The 23,434-nt window shown below is 46.9% G+C and overlaps 1 protein-coding gene across 2 annotated transcripts in view; it reads right to left on the reverse strand.

Annotated features, from left to right (window-relative positions):
* The window catches only part of LOC144100121 (kinesin-like protein KIF19), a 105,287-nt gene that overhangs the window by 11,192 nt on the left and 70,661 nt on the right, over positions 1 to 23,434 (reverse strand). For both annotated transcript variants that reach the window (XR_013307527.1, XM_077633155.1), the window contains exons 7-16: positions 22,180 to 22,386; positions 20,709 to 20,787; positions 11,985 to 12,166; positions 9,283 to 9,505; positions 4,970 to 5,222; positions 3,623 to 3,700; positions 1,894 to 1,937; positions 1,510 to 1,658; positions 1,223 to 1,304; positions 745 to 876 (exon numbers count right to left, since the gene is read on the reverse strand). Coding sequence is in view for 1 of the 2 variants with exons in the window: in XM_077633155.1 (XP_077489281.1) it covers positions 745 to 876; positions 1,223 to 1,304; positions 1,510 to 1,658; positions 1,894 to 1,937; positions 3,623 to 3,700; positions 4,970 to 5,222; positions 9,283 to 9,505; positions 11,985 to 12,166; positions 20,709 to 20,787; positions 22,180 to 22,386 (1,429 nt within the window). In the remaining variant the exon portion in view is untranslated. The remainder of the gene's footprint in view (positions 1 to 744; positions 877 to 1,222; positions 1,305 to 1,509; positions 1,659 to 1,893; positions 1,938 to 3,622; positions 3,701 to 4,969; positions 5,223 to 9,282; positions 9,506 to 11,984; positions 12,167 to 20,708; positions 20,788 to 22,179; positions 22,387 to 23,434) is intronic.

The following is a 23,434-nucleotide window of genomic DNA, read 5'->3' on the forward strand; positions in this document are numbered from 1 at the left end:
GTTACAGTAAGCGAAACTCCGTTAACTCGAATTCGTCTAACTCGAACTATCGGTTTATTCGAACTGGCGCTTCTGTTTCATCAGCATCATGCGCATTGACTCGACTTAACTTAAACTATTAATAATTTCAGACAGATTATTGGTCCTCGTCGAGTTCTAATTATTGATATTTGGTTTATTACAGCACGATCATCATCAGCCTAACTACGCCCCGCGAAAGGACAAAGGCCTGCAATTAACCCTGTCTTGTGCCAGTTGCTGCTCCCTTATCCCCGCAACTTACCTAGGCCGCTTTCTTCTTGATTACGGGGTGTCATTAACCCGCGTTTATTGCCTCACCCAGTACTACACTCTCTTCCGGTCTCTAAGCGTTACACGTACGTATTATTCTCCTTTCTAAAGCACGCTGCGCTGTCCTCAATTCAAATTCAAAATTCGTCGTTAGCTGCATTGTATACTAATATTAAGGCGATATCTCTTTAATGGCTCATACTCGCGGTGACAGTCCGCCCATCACATCGCTACCTAGGTCACGTGATCTTAAGGTCAAGTGACCTCACGTGACCTATAATGTGGGTGAAAATTGCGAATCAGTGCAATGAATCGCAAATGGCTTTCGCCTTCCCGCAGTTAACAGATATCTAAGTGCCTCCGACGAAGTTTTTAATTAGCGACATAGATACCCACGAGAATTGCTTCGCAAAGCAGATGATTGCCGCACATTCTGCGCTGAGGAACACTCACCGTCGATCAGAACTTTCTGCTTGCCGATTATCTCGTCGCACAGCAACCGCTGGCGATCGAAACGCACAATCATCAGGTCTCGTTGCCTGAGCTCGTGCTCCCTTATCAGCTGATCAGTCTGCATCTCGATCTCTGGAGGGCGGTTCCAGTCAAGGGAAACAATGTATCCGCGTTCACGAGCATTGCACTGCGCTAACTTCACCGACACTTAAGACAGAATATGTAGACGAAGTTAACACAGTGAACGAGAGCTTACATTCTGGACGCTAATCAAGCGAAACCAAACTCTTTCAGTATAGTCAGGCGAATTTTTCACTTTTTTTATTCCACTTCTAAAACACCCCCTCTAGAACTCTATTTTGATCACATCTCATTTTATCCGGCAAGGTACGAACATGGGCGTGTGCATAATTGCATGGCCACTTTGTTTGAATTAGAGAAGGCTCTTTCGAAAACTGCTTCCGGAAGTGAAGGATACTTTCGACTTCAAGCTTGTGCACTTGAGTCAGTAGCCTCAGGAGCTCTCGCTGTTCCTCGGAACTCGCCACGTTCGGCAGATTCTGAAATGGAACAGAGAGGAATGTGAACTATAAGGATCAACACAGACATCTGTTTCTCAGATCGTGATAAAGGAGCCGAATTGTCAGTGTGGACGGAGGAAGTTTTGAATAGCGAAACGAGTTCAATCAATCAATCAATCAATCAATCAATCAATCAATCAATCAATCAATCAATCAATCAATCAATCAATCAATCAATCCCAACCTCGGTAAGCCTGTACGTGTGCTCCCTGGCTTCCTCGAACTCCTTCTCGACGTCCTCGCGCATGGCGAGGAACTTCTGCTGCTCGCCCTGGATGTACTCGATGTCCTCCCAGGCCTGCCGGATGTAGCCCGGTTCCTCTTCCGGGGAGCCTGCGCGGTAAACCGGAAGTAGAAAACGTCCGCATTACGCCCCCGTGACGTTGAAGGCGTGGGCAAATGCAGTGCGAGGCGGATGCTATGACCACTTTGAATAAAACGAGATCCACCAACAGCTCGGCATGCTCGTTCTCCTATATCTACGCAGGTACGGTAACAGCGAGTTTTAGCATAATGCAGGTGGCATAAGAGCTGAAGCATGTGCTCTATTTTTCCTTCGCATACTTGCCTGCACCTTCTGCCGCTTCATACTTGGCCTTCTGAGTTTCCCACCTGAAGAAAAGGAAGAAGAAAAAGCGAAGCTTGAAATTAGAATCACCGCATGCTCGTCGAAAGCTGATTAGTCAGTGTGTGCGTCGCACGTTCTATCAGGCCTTTCTCCACACGCTCATTCAAAGCCATTGCATCACTTTAGCTTCACTGTGTGAATCTCGGGCCTGAAATTGTGGGAGAATTCGGGACAGCCGAAGCTGCCGAACAGACAAGCGATCGTTGAATCACTATAACACACGCTCGCTCATGAGCATGCATAAACGGGCCCAGCACGAACGGTACATGTAGGGTGCGCCATGATGGATCACATAAATAGTCCATGGGTCCATCGTGACAGGCCACATAAGTAGCTATTTATGTGGCCTATCATGGTACTTTCGATGTAGCTTCTGGGTCCACTATGATAGGCCATACAAATAGTCCCACGTAAATATTTATGGGGCCCATTATGGTCCTTCCGATATAGCGCCTGGGTACACTATTTTAGGCCATACAAATAGCTATTTATGCGGTCTCACGTAAATATTTATGTAGCCCATCATGGTGCACTCGTGTGCATATCGGAGGCACCATGATTGGCTACATAAATGCCTCTTCAACCTTCCCGTCATGCCGGACCAAGGTGTTATCGTACTACATTCCGTTCGTTCGGAATCGGCATAGAGTGTATCAAAAAGCAGTGCATATAACGAGTAGGCTAGCAACCATCAAAGTGAGCAGACTTTTCGCCTTTCCTGAAGTGTGTGTGTGTGTGGGTGGGTGGGGGGGGGGGGTTAAGGACAGCAAACGCTGTGCCGCATGTGCTGCCACCATAGGCTACTTAAATAGCTATTTATGTGGCCCCACCGCATCCATCTCCCTACTTAATTGTCCAACATATGACAATAGGGGACACACTCCTTACAACACTACTTTCCCTTGTGGCTGATATCTTACCTGGCCACATTTTTTCGAGCAGGAGGCGAACGCGGGAGTTTTTGGTTGAGACATATTACGACGGCGCAGCCGATCAATGCACTAGCAGCTTCACGTACACCTGTCGCTGAATAAGGCGTCACAAACAGACGGAGGTAAATGTAGAAGCTGTCGGCAAATCGCGACCTACAGACTCGCCGATACGTCAGCTTGAACTGGTGCGTATATCGTGAGCTCTGCGCTGTCTCTTAACGAGCACGCCGCGGCGTTTTCGTGACAGCCGCTGCGTTGCCGGTCTATGTAATGCCTGTTATACACGCAAGGTGGAGCTCAAATCGACTTTTCCATTACTTTGCATGCACACACAAGCTTAATAGGTGTGGGACAAACGACAAAATGAATGCATTTTTGCAGTGGAAAACCATTGGGCACATTATAAAACGCAAAACCGTGCAGCGCACACACAAACAGGACAAAGGCAGAATACGCACACTGCGCTGTGCCTTTACGGGCTGAGGCTATTCAGTTTTGATTCTTTCCGGGACGCCTAAACATAATATTTGTCTTCCTCCTTTGCGGACGGGGACATGATATGCTTAATTGCTTCTGCGTGTCCCACTATACTTCCTGCCTTTTGCCTGTTTATGTGCGTCGTGTTACAATTCATGATGAATCGTTACCACCATGTCGGTTAAGTCATTCTCATGCAACGCTTGGGCGCGAGTAAAAGCTGATGCTTAGCGTGCATGTGCAGGAAATGGTGCGCTTACTGATTGATGACGATGCTCAGCTTCTCAAGGTCGGTACTGAGAGCTAGCAGGAAGTTGTCGATTTCCATCATCTTGCGCCTGTTGGAGATCAATGAAAAGGGAGAGAAGTTTGTTAGTCGCGACAGACATGCTTGCAGCAACTGATTTCTTTTAATGCGAAACCACTGTTCCGATGGGTAAACCTCGAGCGAGATCTTGCGATATTTGTGGGTTTGTGCAAAGTGAAATATATAAATCAAATAAATATGAACGACTGGGATTCGAACCCGCGGCGGCGCGAACAGATCAGCTTCGCTGGCCACTGCGCGAAAGCACTAGGCTACAGCCGCAGCCGAAACTCCTTGCGTTAAACTGCAACATACTCTCACGCTGTGCATTGCACATCGTCTGTTTCATCAACTAATACTGCCATCAAACTAATATTCGCGCTTTGAGGTATGTGGTGGTAGTGAGAGAGATATGTGCGTTGCATGCGTTGGCGTGGCCAAAGTTGTGGTAGAAACACGGCACTAGAGAAATACGCGTTGGTGTTGACAACATTGCTCCAAAACCGCGGGACTGGAGCATCGGCCGCCGGCGTATATTGGGTAAATTGGCATTGCCGATGGAAAAGTTAAACACGCGCATAACTGGCTTCCTGGGTCAGTGAGCACCTCTGTCCCGCTTTCAGGCACGTGACGGTGGTGTCCACCTGCCAAAAACCGTGATTTCGCACAGCATTTCGTGTTTAGAAATGCTAAAGCGCCAGTAATTTTCTCTTTAGCAGACCATGGCGCAAGAGAAGACGGAATGCAAATTATTCTTAATATTCTATTGTAATGACAAAGTTTTTTTATCTCTCTCTCCACTAAGTATAACGGGCTTGCTATACCGTACTATACTACACTACACTATACTACATGCGCTGTGCTCTACGGCTCACGCCGCATTGAAAAGAGATGTCTAGGGCATACGCCATATTGAAAACTGGACTGTGAAGGCAACTGCCAACGCCTACTCTTTGAACAGGATAGAATAAGGATACGATGGGGGTCCCTCACGGCCTTTCCCATAGTCCAATACCACGCATCCCAGTGGGCATAAAAATGGCTATACATACTACGTTACACGCCATACCATACCATACCATACCATACCATACCATACCATACCATACCGGTCTTTCCCATAGTCCAATACCACGCATCCCAGTGGGTATAAAAATGGCTATACATACTATGTTATACACCATACCATACCATACCACACCATACCATACCATACCATACCATACCACATACTACACTAGATATACCAGTAAAGATGGACAACCAGGACAACCTAAAGCTCCTTGAGGCCAACCCGCACCTGACTTCCATCTGCCGGTTGAAGGCGTCGATGAGGGCCGCCCGTAGTTCGCGTATCTCCCGGTCGTTGTCGCTCTTGTCGTTCTGCTGGTTGCGCTCCCTGACGGCCGCGTCGGTTCTCCGCTGTTCTTCCCTGGCCGTCCGGTCGCTGTTGTTGTTGCCGCTGCCGTTGTGGTGCGGGCTGTTGTCGTTCTTCCCGCCGCCGGCATCGTGGCGCTGCTGCCGCTGCGCGTCGTCCTCGTCATCTGTCGACCCTGCGCGGAAGTCGCACGTTCCGTTAAAACGAAGCGAGGTGCCTCCGGGTAGCCATATAGAGCATTCCACGCTCAAGCAAAAGGCTATCGCTGCAAAATATTCTAATTTCAAGACATTGATGCGTTAGCATTAGAGCGCACATTCAGCAAGAATGGTGCGCGTGTCATGAAATTCGCTGATTGGTCGAGTGAGGTCACGTGACTCTGACGTCATCACAGCTTGCCCATGGGAGCGGGTGGCGACCGGCCCACCGGACTGTGAGCAACCTGCCCACCATGACGGGTGGTAATTAAATTGATGATTCTACATATTGTCGCGCAATAAAGTGCTATGGCAGAAGTGGATGAGTAAAACTACACATATAGTATATGAGGTTACATACAATGCGGTTCTCAGCATACAAATCCGCTCGAAATAAACACAAACAGACTACAAACTACATCAAAGGAAAAGAGGGTATTAACAAAATAAGGTATGAATGATTCTTAGAGAGAGGTCGCGTTACCTGCTGACGTCATCACAACCTGCCCACGAAAGAAAGAGAAGGCAGGAAGAGCAAGAAAATTGAGAAACAGAAGCAAGAAAAAATGGCGGGAAAATCCCGTTAGAACCAGTTCTTGGCTTCCGCTACTCCAAAGTAGCAACAATGCGTATCGCACTCTACTCTTAAGGTGCCTTAAGTGCCCTGAAAGTCTCTAATTTTATAAGACCTGAGAATGCCATATGAACGCTTTACCTTTAACTTTGGGTGCCAGTGGTGACTTTGTATAGTGGCACGTCGACTTGCATGTTATTTTTTCAGAGCGTCGAATTCAACAGTCTTTCGTAGATAGATTAAAGTGTATATAGGTGATAAATTTAATGAAACGAAGACAAGAGAAGAAACAGGGCACAACAGGCATTTATATAAAACAGAATGGTGTATTTTTGCTACCAGAATTTTACTGCCATTTCGGTGAACTTTATGGCGTTCGTAGTCTACGACTTACAAATCTGTGAAGCGTTGTTACTGAACTGCATACGCCTTACGTGAAAGGCCGCTGTCACGGCTTAGTGTTTTCGCTGATGTGCGCTTCCTCCATATCGTTTATTTGCTTGTTTACTGTTTAAACAGGCCTACTTTTCGTGTTGTTCAATACACCTGTTTACGGAAAAGAAAAAGAAACATCTATATTTTGACTTCACCTACGCATAACGTCACCGACTGTTATTTCTTTCCGCTGTGTTTTGCGGTCATTCTAAGCTTATGGTGGTCCGACATATTAAAGCAGCCATTTTATGAAACGCAGCACACATCATTCTGCACGGCAGTTTACGTCGATCGTTTGTTCTACGATATGGATGCACTATATTTGCAACTCCGTTGGAACTGCGTACTCCGTTCACAGAAGCCGCTTGCGTGTGTCCTTGGCCGAACATTGGGATTCGTAAACAAGAAGGCATAAACAGCGTTTCTAAAGCACTATACGAGTAAATAATTATCTATTCCGTCTCCAAGGCAACCCGGCGTTCCGATAAGTAAGCGTACGTGACGCCGCATGCATGAACCGGGAGGGAGGAACCCCAGTTCGCAGAAAGAGACGTGAAGCATTGGACAAAAATCGATGAAGTCGAGGACAGGCATGCCAAAGAAAAAAAAAGAGAACAGAATGAGGCCCCGAAGTGATGTGCTTATACGGGCAATCAATCGCATTAAATCTCCACCAAGCACACGCGTTCGCTTCGACTACACGACGGAAGATATGTGCGGGACGCTGCCGATGGACTCTCATTTCGTGATAGATGGTCGTTACACTGCGAAGCAGGTGGTGTCCTCTCTCGGCACGCGCCGTATCGAACGCCGCGGCCGAAAAGCCAACACACGCCGGCAGTTTATTTCTACCCTGTTTCTTTCACGCGCATGCCTGTTAGCTCGAGCAGGTGCCTCCTCACGACACTGGTGATAAGGACTTAGCCTTTCACAATATGTAGCGGCCTCTGGGGAGTGCGCGTAAATTCGCCGGTGCACAGAAAACTGATTGAAAACAAATGTATGTGAGCGTCAGATGAGCATGCGAAGTGAAAGATCCCCAGGTGGTCGAAATTATTCCGGAGCCCTCCACTACGGCACCTCCTTCTCCCTTTTTTAATTCACTCCCTCCTATATTCCGGAGCCCTCCACTACGGACCTATTCGTTCCTATCTTCTTTCACTCCCTCCTTTATCCCTTCCCTTACGGCACGGTTCAGGTGTCCAACGATATATGAGACAGATACTGCGCCATTTCCATTCCACCAAAAACCAATTATTATTACTCCTATATCCCTTCCCTTACGGCGCGGTTCAGGTGTCCAAAGATATATGAGACAGATACTGCGCCATTTCCTTTCCCCAAAAAAGCAATTATTATTATTCAGGTGCGTGCTTGCAGCTGGCGCCATCTGTTGCTTGCACCTGACGCCAACTCGAAATGCACATGCGTGATACCAGCGTTCGTTGAGCGGTTTGCTATCAACTAGCGTAAACCAGTGTAGAACCAGTGAACCTCGAGAGCGGGCAGAAGAGGAGAGGTCCGCATGCACCTTCCTCCATGACTAAATGCGTATAAAGCGGCCGCCAAAAAGGTGGATCACTACAGCCTACACCTCATCGATGGCCTGCAGAAAGTACAAACACAAATATACTGTTTCTGATGCGTTTTATTGAACTCGTGAATAGGAGGGCTCTCGATAGAGTGCGCTTATTAGAAAACGGCAGGATAACAAAAGGTGATGGTGACTGCCCAATGGACACTGGAACTCTCTTGGACGTCCCATGGATGTCCTAAACATCCACAGGACATCCAAGGGAGCTTCAGTGCCCATTGGGTGGTTACATCTGACAACAACAAACCACAGGACGGTAAAGGCTGTAACTTCCATGTCAGGCACAGCAGTCCTTCGTGACGAGTGCACGATGAAAAGCTGTTTGACTTTTCACCTTCCTGCAAGGCGAAGAAGTGACTTCGCTTTTTTAGACCTGTCACTGCAGACCTGAAACACTAAGGAAGGGAGAGGGGAGGGCTACCAAGCCGCATGGCCTTTTCACTCACCCATAGTACATGACGGGAATAAAGAGTTACTGACAGACTGAAAGACTGACCATATCAGCTGCGACACTAATAGTCGTTTCGATCACCTAAATACACCGTGGTTACGTGATTGTAACACTAGTTCAAATGAATCGCCCAGGGCTGTTCAAAACATGAATGCTGTGAAAAAAAAATCTACGATTATGCTTTCTTATTAACGCATATGACCAGTGCAGCTGTCGCATGCTTTTGCGCCATCCTGGAGTCCGTTGTGCCCTCGAGCATCTTTTCGCCTGTTCTGACCTCTTCTTTAACAACGTTACCAATTTAAATGGGGGCACACATATCCCAACCAATGTGAAGCGTCGAGCAGTTGCGTAATCTACGAGCGGGAAGCGCGCTTGGACGGCAGCCTGATCGCGGTGACGTCACAGCGCAGGTGACGTCACACTACTCCGCAGAAACTGGCCGGAGTTTGGTTCGGCGTTCCGTAACTGGTAGGTTTAACGAACTAGGAATAAATGGACCTCCCCTCCCTCCATGAAAGCGCCCACTTCATGGCACATATAGAGCGCGTTCTCGTTGGTAATTATGAATGGCTCGCATGTGACGTCATTGGCGTCACGGTGGACCCCGCATAAGCCTCCATCAAGCTTTTGCAGAGCAGGGCAGTAATGTTATACAGTTTAAACTCGTTATAACGAAGTTGGAGGAGTCTGGCGATTACTTCGTTACAGCCCGTGTTGACCACAAGCTTCCAATGGGAATCGTCATTCATTAGTTACATCCATTATTTCGTTGTAAACTGTTGCGTTATTACGAGGTTCGACTAGTAACTAAGGAGGATTTTGCCATGCTCCTGCTTCTTCAACATGGCGTCCAACACGACATCAGTGCATGTCATCTATAGATGAATGCAAGAGTTCCTGTAGACGATCTACTACGAACTATAGAGTTACTCTGGACAGTTTCACATTAGCTGAAAAAGAATACAGGCAAAAGCACTGAACTGTTGTTATTGCCGTTGTGGCCCTGGACACCATTGGTCGTCGTCCTGGGGTCGCTTGACGCGTCGTCGGGCGAGGACACCGAGGGAGAGGGTGGCTCTCTCGAAGCGGCCGAGTCGTTCATCTCGATCCTGTCCTGGAGCTTCTGGATCTCCTGCCGGAGCTCGGTGATGATGCTCTGGTACTGCTTCACGTGGTGCGACACGTCCACGAGGTTGCAGCGGACCTGCGCATGCGCGGCACAAGACAGGGCGAGCCTACGTCACTCCTTGGCCTCACTACACTGTAAACAAAAGAGGAGTAAAAAATTGCCAGCAGCCAAACTTGGCTAACCCTGGAATTCAGCTAAAAGCAAGGACTCTTCCCAAGCGTCTGACGCTCGTCCATGGCAGCTCCGCTACACGCTCGCGACAGCCGTTCTATATACACCCACACGACCTCGTGTCTATGACGTGGTATCTCATGGTCTTACGACACCCCCATCGGATGTCATCACATGGCTTCACATCACCCCATCGACTATTCTTGAGACCAAAGGTCAACTCAAAGGTCACCCAATGTGAAAGGTCAAAGGTCAACTAAAGGCCATGGGTGAAGTTTAGTGGTCAAGGGTTCGACACCATAACTGTACCACATATGGTCATACACGGCTATCCTTGGTTGGGGTGAAGGTCGTTAAAGGTCATTCTCCGGCCTACGCGACGCCTGCTTTACTTAGCGTAGTGAAGCTTTCCGCTTCAAAAGGGAGTAAGCTATCCTATAGCGCACTCCCTTCATAGAACAGACTACACTAGAGGATAGCTTACTCCTTTTTTACTCCCATATAGGTGTATTGGTGTTTAGTATGTACAGGCGCCCCAGCAGGCTATCGCCAGCACTGATATCAGAAATTACGCGATGCCTCCGCATAATATAGGCGAAGGTGACAGACTTGATACAGAAACACTCTTGCCGTAAGTACACTAGGGTGTCATGGAAGCCGTCGCCACAGGCTGTTGCCTGCAGCGATGTCATTTTCGCGGATGACGCTGTGCCCCTTCGTTTAGTGTTTCCACGATATGCGGACGGGAGCGATACCTCCGGTGTGTTATGCTATGTCCATACCCGAAAATTCCGGGCAAAAGCGTTTTGAGCGGGAAATAGTTTATGAACGCAATTTTGTCATATAATGTAAGATTTCACTATAACAATCAATATATCCGCAGACCATCCGACGGCGCAGTCTTATTTTTTGCTTTAACGTTTTTTCTATCGTCAAAAGCGTTCCCATTTGTTTTCTATGGCAGTCTTAGCTGCTCGATGTGATCTACGGAAACATGTTAAATAGAGATGTTGTTATACATACGGAATATACCATTACCTTCAATATTTCCACATAACAGAATGTTGCAATTTTTTAATACTCACAATTCGTGCCCAAGAATGTTGGACATGAGTGGACTTCAAACGTACCCAGGGAACGTGCCATAACAGCTGCCGCTGTAAACATATGTTTTAGAGCTCATCCGTGACCAAGCCCCTACCACAAGTACCAAGTGGGCTAGATCCGCTCGAATCACGTGACAGCACAGCGCATGCGCTCGAGAGCGCAGGTTCCCGCATTTTGTTACGCTTTCTTTCGCGATACATTCTTACGCCCGTCTACAGCCGGCAGCTGCCCCTTGTGACGTCATTAAGCGCGAAACAAGCAATGCCATTCACCAGCTCCAATATGGAAGTGGGGAGGCCCCTCAAGCTGCCCATGTAGGTAATTGGCTCAACATTGGCCAACAATGAAAAAGAATGGTCTTATTCTGGCCCTGTGTGGGACATTGCTTTGTCAATACATTTCCAATATTAGGCCCAATCGACCCAATATCGGGCCAATATTGGGTCCAATTGGCTCAATATCGGGCCGATATTGGGTCTGAGCAATAGAAAGAATGAGTTGTGAAATGAATGAGCTGCTTATTTAGAAAGCGAGGCTCAAGGCTGTTGGGGAATTGGGTTGTTAAGGAAGGGAAAAGTAGCGGTCTATTGATACACGAGGGGATGGCATGGGTGGTCTAGGCATTCTTTACACTGCTAAAGCGAGGCTCAAGGCTGTTGGGGAATTGGGTTGTTAAGGAAGGGAAAAGTAGCGGTCTATTGATACACGAGGGGATGGCATGGGTGGTCTAGGCATTCTTTACACTGCTAAAGCGAGGCTCAAGGCTGTTGGGGAATTGGGTTGTTAAGGAAGGGAAAAGTAGCGGTCTATTGATACACGAGGGGATGGCATGGGTGGTCTAGGCATTCTTTACACTGCTAAAGCGAGGCTCAAGGCTGTTGGGGAATTGGGTTGTTAAGGAAGGGAAAAGTAGCGGTCTATTGATACACGAGGGGATGGCATGGGTGGTCTAGGCATTCTTTACACTGCTAAAGCGAGGCTCAAGGCTGTTGGGGAATTGGGTTGTTAAGGAAGGGAAAAGTAGCGGTCTATTGATACACGAGGGGATGGCATGGGTGGTCTAGGCATTCTTTACACTGCTAAAGCGAGGCTCAAGGCTGTTGGGGAATTGGGTTGTTAAGGAAGGGAAAAGTAGCGGTCTATTGATACACGAGGGGATGGCATGGGTGGTCTAGGCACTCTTTACACTGCTTTGTAGAGGCCACTTAGCTTATTTGTGAAAAGAATAGTAACAAGACAGGCGCAAAGATTACAGAGCCGACGCCTATACGACTACCTTGTTGGTGATGTTTCGGGCCCTTTCGGCGTAGACGAGCGTGTTTCGGGACTCGTCGTAGTGCGTCGATGCGGGCGATATGTGCGCCACCATGACGGTGCGGCAGTTGCCCGACAGCGCCTCCTTGAGCAGCCGCGTCAGCTTGCTGTCCCGGAAGTTGACGTACTTGGGGTTGCGCGTCGCTGCGAATCGGGAGGAGAAGGCAGGTGAGCGAGCGCCCTCTCGTGTTTAACGCTGCAGGTCTCTACCGTGCGCACAGTACAACCGCTGCAGCTCTACTGCCGTGTGCTCTATACACTGAGCGTTGCTCCACATAGCGTGAATTCGCTGCTTGTATTCACGTGCAGCGATAACGTAACTTAAACATACTGCGTTTATTATCGCTGCATGTTTCAATTATTTTATCGCTTTACCTACACCTCTCTTTAATGCACAGCCTCGATGGTGTGTAAAAGTACAAAACCCGACTGCCTTGCGATGGCAAGTGCTGCCACTGGTGTGGCTCGTGAGAACCAGGCTGCTCTTTCCGAAAAACCTCTCGTGACTAATCGTTAGTTCAACTGCCACCTGCCACGTTGGGCAGTTTGCTTGAAATCCAGTGGGAAGGTCGTGATGACGTCACAAGATCACCTAGGGAGCCTTCGGACACGCAAACGTCGGCGAAATCTGAGATTAGAGGTTTTAGTGCGACATTTCTTATTGTGTAAATAGTTTGTGTATATTACCTCTCCCCCTATCCTCTCTTCCTGCCCCATTTATTTTTAGCTTTTTTATCGTTCCACAATAATTTTTGTCCCCTCACCTCAAGCCCGTTATACTTAGTGGCACGGACAGGGACACTTTTCGTTCTTTTTATCGTCCCACAAAAAGTTTTGTCCCCTCACCTCTTTTATTTCATTTCTCCATTTCTGCCTGCTATCCTGTATTTCCGCTGCCCCAGCTCAGGTGCTTCAGTATCGATGGCAGATGACGGGGCTAGCAAAATCTTTTCCTTCCTTTTTATTACTATTTTAATAAAACCACTTACTACTACTACTACTACTTTTAGTGCTCGCGCACTAAAAACAAACTTGCTTGCGCCTCATTCGCGCTGGAAAGCATATCAGTTCGCTTGGCCTGTTGGCCGTTTGGAATACTGACATGCGTTGAACATTCATCTTTTCTTGTGGCGGTGACATTTAATTCGCCGAGAAAATTTTTTCAATATAAGCTGCAGAGCCTTCTAGATGCCTTACGGACAGATGTGCAGGTTAGAATTACGTCGTTTTCACGTTCTTTATTTATTCATAAATGATATAGACCTAGGAGGGCCACGAAGGCGAGAACTGTCCGTCGGCGTCGGAATCTCTGTGAAGCCTGCACCTGCCACACGTGGCAGGTGGTGTTTAAGGGGACTCCCTTCTCTCCACCTACCACCTGCCACTAAAGAAAGAAGGAAAACGCAATGTAAATGCTCCGTAAGAAGCTATTTCCATCACGACCGTCACAGCCATCTCCACTGCCATCGCCATCATGAGCCCGGTTACGTAAGAACGAAGTCCTTTCCAACTGGTCTTCAATTAGCTCTGTCGCCATAGCATGAGGACAACAACAACAACAACAACAACAACAACAACAACAACAACAACAACAACAACAACAACAACAACAACAACAACAACAACAACAACAACAACCACGACGACGACGACGACGACGACGACGACGACGACGACAACAACAACAACAACAACAACAGCAGCAGCAGCAGCCCTGCTCTGGAGCAGCTGCGGCTACCCCGAACTTGCAAATTTACTTCTCTCGTATCTCTTGCACTCAGCTAGCCTAGCGGAGTGGACCGAACGAAATGAGTCGATGCACCCTAAAAGAAACCAACCCTGACTGTTTCTCAGAAGGTCGAATGCTGAATCTGAAGCTCCAGTACGGCGGACACGTAATGAAAGGGCAGCTGATTCATTAGGAAACGACCTGGCGATGGGAGAGGTACAAGGCGGGGAAGGCACAGCATGAGATGGATTGACAGTGTCATGAAAGCAACTGACATGAGTCTGAGGTTCGAGTGACAGCGGGGGGGGGGGGGGGGGGATCCTTGCGTACTGTGGTCAGGTCGCGAAGAGCATAGGACACGACTGCGCCGCTGAACAACACTAGCGAGCCATCAGTTATCCGTTGTACGCAGCATTACTTACATATGTCTCGCCCAAGCACATTTTCTACAGAATATCCCCAACTCACCTTTCTTTAATCCACGTCTCTATTTCAGTCTCTTAACGCAAACCCCGTAAATTTGCTTCCCAAAGCTCGCTGCGCCCTCTTTGCTCGTATTTCAAGCTTTTTAGTCAACCTCCAAGCTTTGGCGCCTGAGGTGAGCACTGGTAATGGGAACAGCAGCCTTCATGTGCTTGTTCTGTTCCGCCTAACCTGACTAACCACATTTGGGTTTTCCGTTACAAGCGGCCCTGAAACATGGTCTCCCATTTCAGAACGGCCGTTAAATCGTCCATGAAGACCGCCGAGGTCGCTTTGTCACAGCGAAAAGCCGCAGCAATAACTCTTCGGTGCTCGGGCATGTCCTACTGAAAGACTCAGCAATAGGGTGCAGTGTTTTAAGCGCTAGAACTGGCGTCAGCTGTAACCGAGAGTTAATGCCCTTGCATGCGGCCACATCGCGTCGTGATTGGCTACCACGCAAAACACCAACGAATCGTTGACCACTGTTAACTGTGACCAGCTTCGTGAATTCAGTACCCTGACCAGTTGTCAAAGGCTGGCACCTTTCACCGCATCGCACATGCCTAACTGTTAAGAGCCGAAGGACGGCTCTACGCAGTGGCGCCACCACAGAATGCCACGTGCCATTGAAAGCCGTGCTCTGTAGGGCCATTAGGTCTCCCAGCCAGAGGCAACAATAGACAATTAAGCTCAGCCGTGGACACGCCTACACCCACACACACAGCGCTGCATGCCATACCGCGCAGAGCACCTGAACTCCGCACTGGGAAAAGTGGACTGCCGATGCGGAACCGACGGAACCTGTACAACCCCCGTACTATAATTACGTGCAGTGCCGCGGAACATATTAGATGTTCTAACGGAAATTGCAGGGCTTATTCGGAAGCAGGTATTCTGAGGCAAAATGACAGCTTCTTCGGCAACCCTTGCAAAAATTTCTTTAGACAGTCAATAGACTGTTCATAGACTTCTGTTTATAATGTCTATAGACTGTCTATAGACAAATGCTGGAGAAAAGTCTGCAGGCAATACTAATCCTATAGGCAGTCGATACACATTCTATAAATTTATGGCCATACACTTTTAGTTGACTTTTGTCTATGGACAGTCCATGGACTATGGATAGACAAAAAGAAACGTCTATAGGAAGGCAATTGAGTCTATAACAAGTTTATAGACTATCTATACACCATTCTTATAAGGGAGAGTAATACTAGTGATGGTGGACGTGGAAAATTGGTGAAACTTGTTGATTAGCAACGTGGTTAACTAAAACGTAGTAAACCTTTCAAAGTATCTTAATTGGGAACCGCAGTGTAACCAGCTTGGTGTATCCGGCCATGGATATATCAGATAAGAACGATTTCTGTGCTAGACATTGTTGTTTCTGCCTTCGATTGCTTGCGATTTATTGCATGTCAAATTTGGCCGGCTTTATTTTTCTTTAATGAACAATAATTTGACCAGCGCTTCAGTAGAAAAATGCAACAAATTTTACATAATGTTTTTTGCGTGTGAACTTGTAGTAAAAGAAATGTTTGTAGTACCAACATTATTTTGTGTAGTTGCTTATGAAAAGTATATAAAACTAGAGACTACAAAAAACTACGACAGATAAAATTACAGTACTGCAGAAAAATGCTACAAAACATGAGAAAAGTCTGTCGCTACAACAAAACATTTAGTCGTACTTATGACACGATTTCTCCGTTTTTCCGACTGCGGTATCCGTGTTTGTTGAATTTCTCTAGTGGTTCCCTTTTCGAGCTATAAGAAAAACATTTGAGTTAATTACAACGCGCCAAGTTCTCGATTCTGGTGTGCGTTTTGATATTTCAGAAAAATGCTATTTTTTCCCGCTAACACGGCGCGAAGAATTCGGCCCCAAGCCGACTCCAGGCGTTAAAAATTGGTCTAAAAACACAACGGAAATGTCTCTGTCGTCACAACACATTGTTGTAATGTTTTTGCCCATAAACTTGTTCTAACAACAGATTTTTGTGTAGTTCCTACAACAAAGTACTCCAAACAGACTACATAAAAGTACCACGGAAACTACGGTACTTTAGCAAAATACTACTAAAGAACAGAAAAATCTCTCGTTACGACAGAACTAGAAAACATTTTGCTGTATTTTTGACACCATTCTGTAGTTTTTTCCGACTGGGTAGGGTAAGAGAAAGCCGTGCATGGAACAAGGGCTTGTGTTATGGCTTTTTCCATCCTGTGTTTGTGTTGAAAAATACTACACAGCCGGTCCCAAATTACAACAGAAATGTTTCTTGCCCTGTCGTTACGACAGATTTTTCTGCAGTATAGATAAGTGTTCTGCTGTTGCGACAGAACTGGCACTGTCGTTGCGACAGAAGAGTGCTCAGTACTCGAGAAAGTCCTGTTGTTACTACAAGAGGTTCTGTTGTAACGTCTCGAAATACTTCAGGAAAATATGCTGCGACAACAGATATTTTTTTTCGTTCTTCGATAGGGCTGGTACTGCGCTTTACTAGTCTTAGAGCGAAAGCTCTACTTCTCGACTAAGGCCGCAAAAGCCGATTCATCGCTGAATCCTTGACCTTGACCTTGAATGAATAAATAAATAAATATAGCCGCGACTGAGTTTTGAACCCGCGGCGGCGTGAACAGTTCAGCTTCGCTGGCCACTGCACGAAAGCACTGTGCTATCGCCGCAGACGATCACGCCTCGCTTTAAACAACAACACACTCTCGCGGTGTGCATTGCACATTGTCGTCTTCATCAACTAATACTACTATCAAACTAATATCGCTGCCAGATGTGCCGACGACCCAGCAAAGGAAACCCATGAGCCAGCCAGGCTAAGCACATGCTTTCACACGTCTGCTCGATTTAACATCGTTAAAACCGTAGCATTTCTTTTCGACTGGGCATAGTAAGGGAAAGCCGTGCGCGAAGCAAGCGCTTGTGTTGTGCCCACTTCCCTCCTCTGTGTTAGTTTGTTACAGCGATTTACTAGTTTTTAAATCATGAACCACCTATCCTGCCAGCAATTTTTATTAAGTGAATCCAGGCAGGAAGGGGGAGGGGGTGGGGGTGGGCTGCAACATGTTCCAGGGTGGCGCACGTGCCATGTGGTTTTTTTTTTCGTGCAAGGCGCAGCAGAAGCTGCAGGGCAGAAGCAAAACTAAAATCTCCCCACGCTTGGGTGCGCTGCCGATGACGTGGTGCGTAACTGGCACCAGCGTTCCTGAATGTCAGGCCACACAAGAGGCGGTGGTGGCTGCCTAACGAAAATCAGGTGAATTTAGCACGTGCGCGACCCTGAGAGGTTCGCGCTGAAAAAAAAAAGAAAAGAAAATGAGCGTGCCTCTCGATTACAAGCGCTCCATAGTAGCGAAGAGAACCGAAGAAAAAGAAAAACACACGCAAAGAAGAAGTAAGGTACGAGACTGTCTGCAGCATGGTCGTGTATCGTTAGTTTCTTATACATTTTTTGCCCCCAATACACTGAAGGAAGGATCGCATATAGTTGGGAAGAAAAATGTAGCCAGGTAGTATATGTTAACAAGATACACAAGCGAGATGATCTGGAAGAGAAATATGCTAACATACAACTACAAAGATAACCGAACAAAACAAGTGGTAGAGTTTTAACGTAGTTAAACCAAGCAGACGTGCGAAAGCATGCGTTTAGCCTGGTTGGCTCATGGTTTTGCTTTGCTGTGATATTGGACTCAGGTTAAGCTCTGACCGAGGTTAAGCTGATCTGATCTGTTCCCGCCACAGATGGAGGTTGATGAAGACGACCATGTGCAGTGCACAGCGCGAGTGAGTGTGGCTTTTTGACACGAGGCGTGATAGGCTGCGGCTATAGCAATATATAGTGCTCTCGTGCAGTGGCCAGCGAAGCTGATCTGTTCGCTCCTTCGCGGGTTCGAAACCCAGTCGCGGCAATGTTTATTTCATTTCTACACCTTCAAGGATAGGGACGCCACAAGGTTCTTGGTTGGGCTTGAGCCGGTGACTCAGTGCTTCCGCACTAAAAAAAAAAAACTCACAGGACGGCTACCTGTGTGTAACGCGAGATTCACTGAAAGCTGTTGAGGTATTTTCACATCACGGTATGTTGAGGTAAAGAATATCAGAGCGACACGCATTTGTGCATGGTTGCAGAGCAGTCTATATTTTTCCACACGCACAAGTTCTTCGACTGGCGCACCTCTCCAGTCCGCCGCTCCACACGCGGGGCGCCGTCATAATAATAACTGGCTTTTGGGGGAAAGGAAATGACGCAGTATCTGTCTCACATATCGTTGGACACCTGAACCGCGCCGTAAGGGAAGGGGTAAATGAGGGAGTGAAAGAAGAAAGGATGAAAGAGGGGCCGTAGTGGAGGGCTCCGGAATAATTTCGACCACCTGGGGATCTTTAACGTGCACTGACATCGCACAGCACACGGGCGCCTTAGCGTTTTTCCTCCATAAAAACGCAGCCGCCGCGGTCGGGTTCGAACCCGGGAACTCCGGATCATTAGCCGAGCGCCCGAACCACTGAGCCACCGCGGCGGTTCCGCGCTGTCATCGCTGAGCCTATTCTTGGGTGCCGCGTTTTGCAGCAGCCTGTGGCAGACACCTTCAGTTTACGCCGACTATTACTACTACTACTACTACTACTACTACTACTACTACTACTACTGCTGCTGCTGCTGCTAGTACTACTACTACTACTACTACCACCACAACTACTACCATAATCACTACTACTACCACTCCACCCTTACAACTGCTCTAACCCTACTACCTACGCACTCTAAACACGAGTACACCCACATGGGAGTAAAAAGGGAGTAAGCTGTGCTCTAGCGCACTTCCTTTTTATTATTTTTGTTTAAAATTCAACTACTACTACTACTACTACTTTTGCAACGACGCGGAACCAAAGGAACGAGCCTTTAACAACTGTCACTGTAAAGCTTTACAGGACAGAAAGTACGATGTAATATCAGTTGGTGCCATCGTTTGGGGTCGCGTTGGTCTAGCTCCAAACATTTCCCGGGTTTTTGCTGCGGTGCGTGCAACAGCAGCTGCGAGGAGGAGCCTTTTACCACCACCACCACGACCTTCATCATCATCATCACAGTCGTCATCACCACCAGAAACATCACCATCCGAAATTATACTTCCACTGCAAGTCAAAGACCTTTACAAATGCTCCTTACTCATTTCGGTCTCGCATCAGCTAGCTCGCCCACCTTGTACACGAAAACTTGGCAACCTTGAGAGAGCCTTTATTATCCCCCACCCCCCCCCCCCCCCCCCCCCATCACTTTTTTTTTACCTAAGGGCGCGAGCCCGTGGGTTTGATCCCAGTAATGACGGCCCCATTTGTAGACAAAAGAAATGCGAAAACGCCCTTGTACCCTAAATTTGCGCTGGCCGCTGAAGAACGCCAGGTGGTCATTGTAAGGTCGGAGACAATCACCTCTTGCTTCGTAGCTCCAGAACTGTCATATGATTACGAACTGTCGATGATTACGAAGCATTTGTAACCGCCCTAAAGCGCCACTTCGAGCTGTAACCTTCGTACTTCCATTCCTTTTTTTCTTTTGCATTTCTGTTGAAGCACTGCTTTCCAAGAAAACTTGAATGTTTGTTGCCATGTGCCTTTATATTTTGAGTGTTTGATGCTTTTCAACATGGTGTTCCCGGCCAAAGAATTTTGTACTTATCGCAAACTTGTGTTGCTTTGTTTTTACTGTTGTTCCCCCTATGTATTGCCCGCTGGGGCCTTTAGAGTATTTGAATAAATAAATAAATAAATAAATAAATAAATAAATAAATAAATAAATAAATAAATAAATAAATAAATAAATATTCGCTTTGACAAGTAAAACTTCATTAGCCTATGCTTCTATTTTACTGCACAGCTGAGCGATAGAAGCAGGTTGGGTGAGTGAAACCTCAGCCATTATACTGTAGATGGTTTACTACCAAACACACGATTCACAGTGTAAAAACAAAAAATGCAACCACTGTATGAAAAGCTGTAAAGCAAACGGAACCTGGAGTGTTATAGAACCAGCAGGAGTTGTGCGACATACCGGTAGGACACAGCAAGGGCGGATTTATGGGCAGCTCATGGAGGGGAGTTTAAAGGGGGGGGGGGGGGGGGGAGCGGTTTTGTGCTTGCATCGAATTTCTCAATGTTTTTGGTCGAGAAAGATAGGGGCCACTGTTGTCTGCCCAGGAAAAGTTGCTCGCTCAAGGAACGAGCACTGCCCACTATCGGCCTCTTTCTCCCATTTAAATTCACCCCTGGATCACAGTAGGACGTGCCCGATATGCGCCAGATTTGGAAAAACCTTTAGTTTTCGCCGCAGATACTGATGAAACTTCCACGTCATAAATTTCATACCCCAAAATGGAGTAGGCCTAAACCGAGAGATAAACTTTCAGTGATGTCAGAAATAGAAAACTGAGCATAACAGATTAAGAGAGGAAACAGCGGAAACTTACCTAAGGCGTTGATGACGTTGCCAAGCGCCAGGAGAGACTTGTTGATGTGGGCCCCTTCCTTTAACCGGAGCCCGGTGTTCTGCAATGGAACGGGTTTCGAAAATATTTACGCTACGATAAAAACAGCCCTGATTACAAGGGGCAGGGCTATTAGGTTACTGTACATTCTTCTGCCTACACTCCCCCTGCATCTTTTCGCATTGTAAATACAAATAAAGTGGCACCTTTGACAATACCTACGAATGCCTGTTCTGGGCGTTGGCTTTTGTCCTTCTTAAAATGCCATTTGTAATTGCATTCCACATAACTCAATTTCACTCATGTGCAGATAGGTCGAATATAAAAGGGGGACAGTTTGCACAGATGAATTGTATCAGTAATTCTGAATTGAAGTAGAAAATGTCGTTTCGATCTTATTCCTTCAAGGAAATACTTTTTTCGCAGCAAAGGAAAAATTGTTCTCCACGCTCAGACTTAACGGAGTTAACGTTGCTTAAATGCTTACACAGTGTTCACATCCTTACTGGAGCTAAACGCACTACTGAGTTTATGCGAGGTTTCGAAACATTTAATGTGTGTTTTCACGCGTCTGCAGCGGCCGTTAGGGCTATCAGCTGCGATGACGTCTTCAGGGATGCCTCTCCTTGGTACAACCTCGTTTTCTTACTTTTTTACAGGTCTCTCTGCAGTAATCCACTTCGGGACCCCTTGCTGCATGACTTTTTTTCATCCTATTTAGGTGCGTGCGCGTTTTTATGAATAAACGAAATTTAGTATTCTTGAGCAAGCACATTCCGGATATTGCGGAAATTTCTCTTGTGGCGTAAAACATGTATAATGCACACTTCGCTGCATTTACACACATAAAAAAATATATATTCTCACGAATACACCCCTGCATAGTTCGCACTTGCACCCCGGGAAGAGCCTATGGCTTGAGGCCATTGATATATGATTGCTATGTGACAGCGCAATTGGCAGGAGAAGCTGCTGTGTTCTGGCCACGGGAATCGGGTACCCAAGCAGCACAGGTGATTGACCCAATATTGGAAAGTGATGTTTTCCCAATGCTCCTTTGTACGACCAGCCTTTGCCATTATATTTCCAATATTGTGCCGATATTGTATATGCTGCTTGACTAATGACGCTTCTCTACACAACTGTATACAAGGAGGAGTGCTCATTCCTTATAAAAATGGTCTGACAGTCTATAAACTTCTTATAGACTCTATTGCATTCCTATAGATATTTCTTTTTGTCTATTCATAGTCTGTACAGTGTCTATAGACGAAAGTCTACTAGAAGTGTCTGGCAATAAATCTATAGATTGCATATAGACTGCCTTTAGCATTTGTATTGCCCACAGACCGTTCTTTAGGATTTGTCTATGGACAGTCTATAGACTTCATATACAGAAGTCTATGGACAGTATACAGACAGTATAAAAATTTTTTGGAAGGGATATCCTTGCCTTTGTGTTGGAGGCTCGCTCGGAGCCGGCCAGGTCGACCATGAAGAGCTTGCCGACGCGATGCCTCGCCGAGTCCGGGTCCCGGAGGTCCCTGCTCGACTGGCGGATGGAGACCCGCAGGAGGGCGTGAGAGCGCGACGAAGTCTGGTTGGCCGCCGTCGGCTCCACGGTGCGTCGCTTGTTGCCCTTCTGCAAGAGCCGGAGGACCTGCGACAGAGTGCCCCACAAGGTGGCGCTGCAGGCTACCGGCTTTTCGGGGAAAAAAAAATATTTCCGGTTTGTGTCCTCACCTAAAGGATTTCTGAAAAGTGAAATGTTCTTTCGCTCGTACCAGCCGCGGTGGCTCAGTAGTTAGGGCGCTCGGCTACTGATCCGGAGTTCCTGGGTTCAAACCCGACCGTGGCGGCTGCGTCTTTATGGAGGCAAAACGCTAAGGCGCCCGTGTGCTGTGCGATGTCAGTGCGCGTTAAAGATCCCCAGGTGGTCGAAATTATTCCGGAGCCCTCCACTACGGCACCTCTTTCTTCCTTTCTTCTTTCACTCCCTCCTTTATCCCTTCCCTTACGGCGCGGTTCAGGTGTCCGCCGTTATGTGAGGCAGATACTGCGCCTTTCCTTTCCCAAAAACCAATTATTATTATTATTATTATTATTATTATTATTATTATTATTATTATTATTATTATTATTATTATTATTAGTATTATTATTATTATTCTTTCGCTCGTGCAGTCGCAAACTTGACAAAGCATTCAACTACAGTCATTCAGAGTCACTGTGCGCGGACAGACCGATTTCATGGAATTTTAACAAAGTTACAGGTGTTGTATGGAACTGAGGTGAGTCATGGTTGGTATCGAAAATTTGAAATATGTGAAAAAAAACAAACTGCGTTCATAAACTCTTTCCCGTTCAAAAATGCTTTTGTGCAGCAGAATTGTTGGGCAGGAATACGTTAAAACCCTATCCTTTTTTTTTTCTACACCTTATTTATTGCCGAACAGCCGATGAAGAACCACTCTTAGAAAAGGTGCACCGCGAAAAAAGGGGAAGACTGCACGCGCTTGGCCGAACCGTATTGATACTACCTACGGGCTTTTCGGGCTCAGGAAGTGGCCAGACGTGATTGCACTTCTCTTCACGGTAACCACCCACACCGAGTCGAAGCCCCAGCCACCCACTTGAACAAGCGACCCGGACCTAAGATGCAAAATGAAGTATTCTCTCAACCTCAACCACTTTACTTCACAATCAGT

Source organism: Amblyomma americanum, chromosome 8 (assembly GCF_052857255.1).
Source record: "Amblyomma americanum isolate KBUSLIRL-KWMA chromosome 8, ASM5285725v1, whole genome shotgun sequence".
Lineage (NCBI taxonomy): Eukaryota > Metazoa > Arthropoda > Arachnida > Ixodida > Ixodidae > Amblyomma > Amblyomma americanum.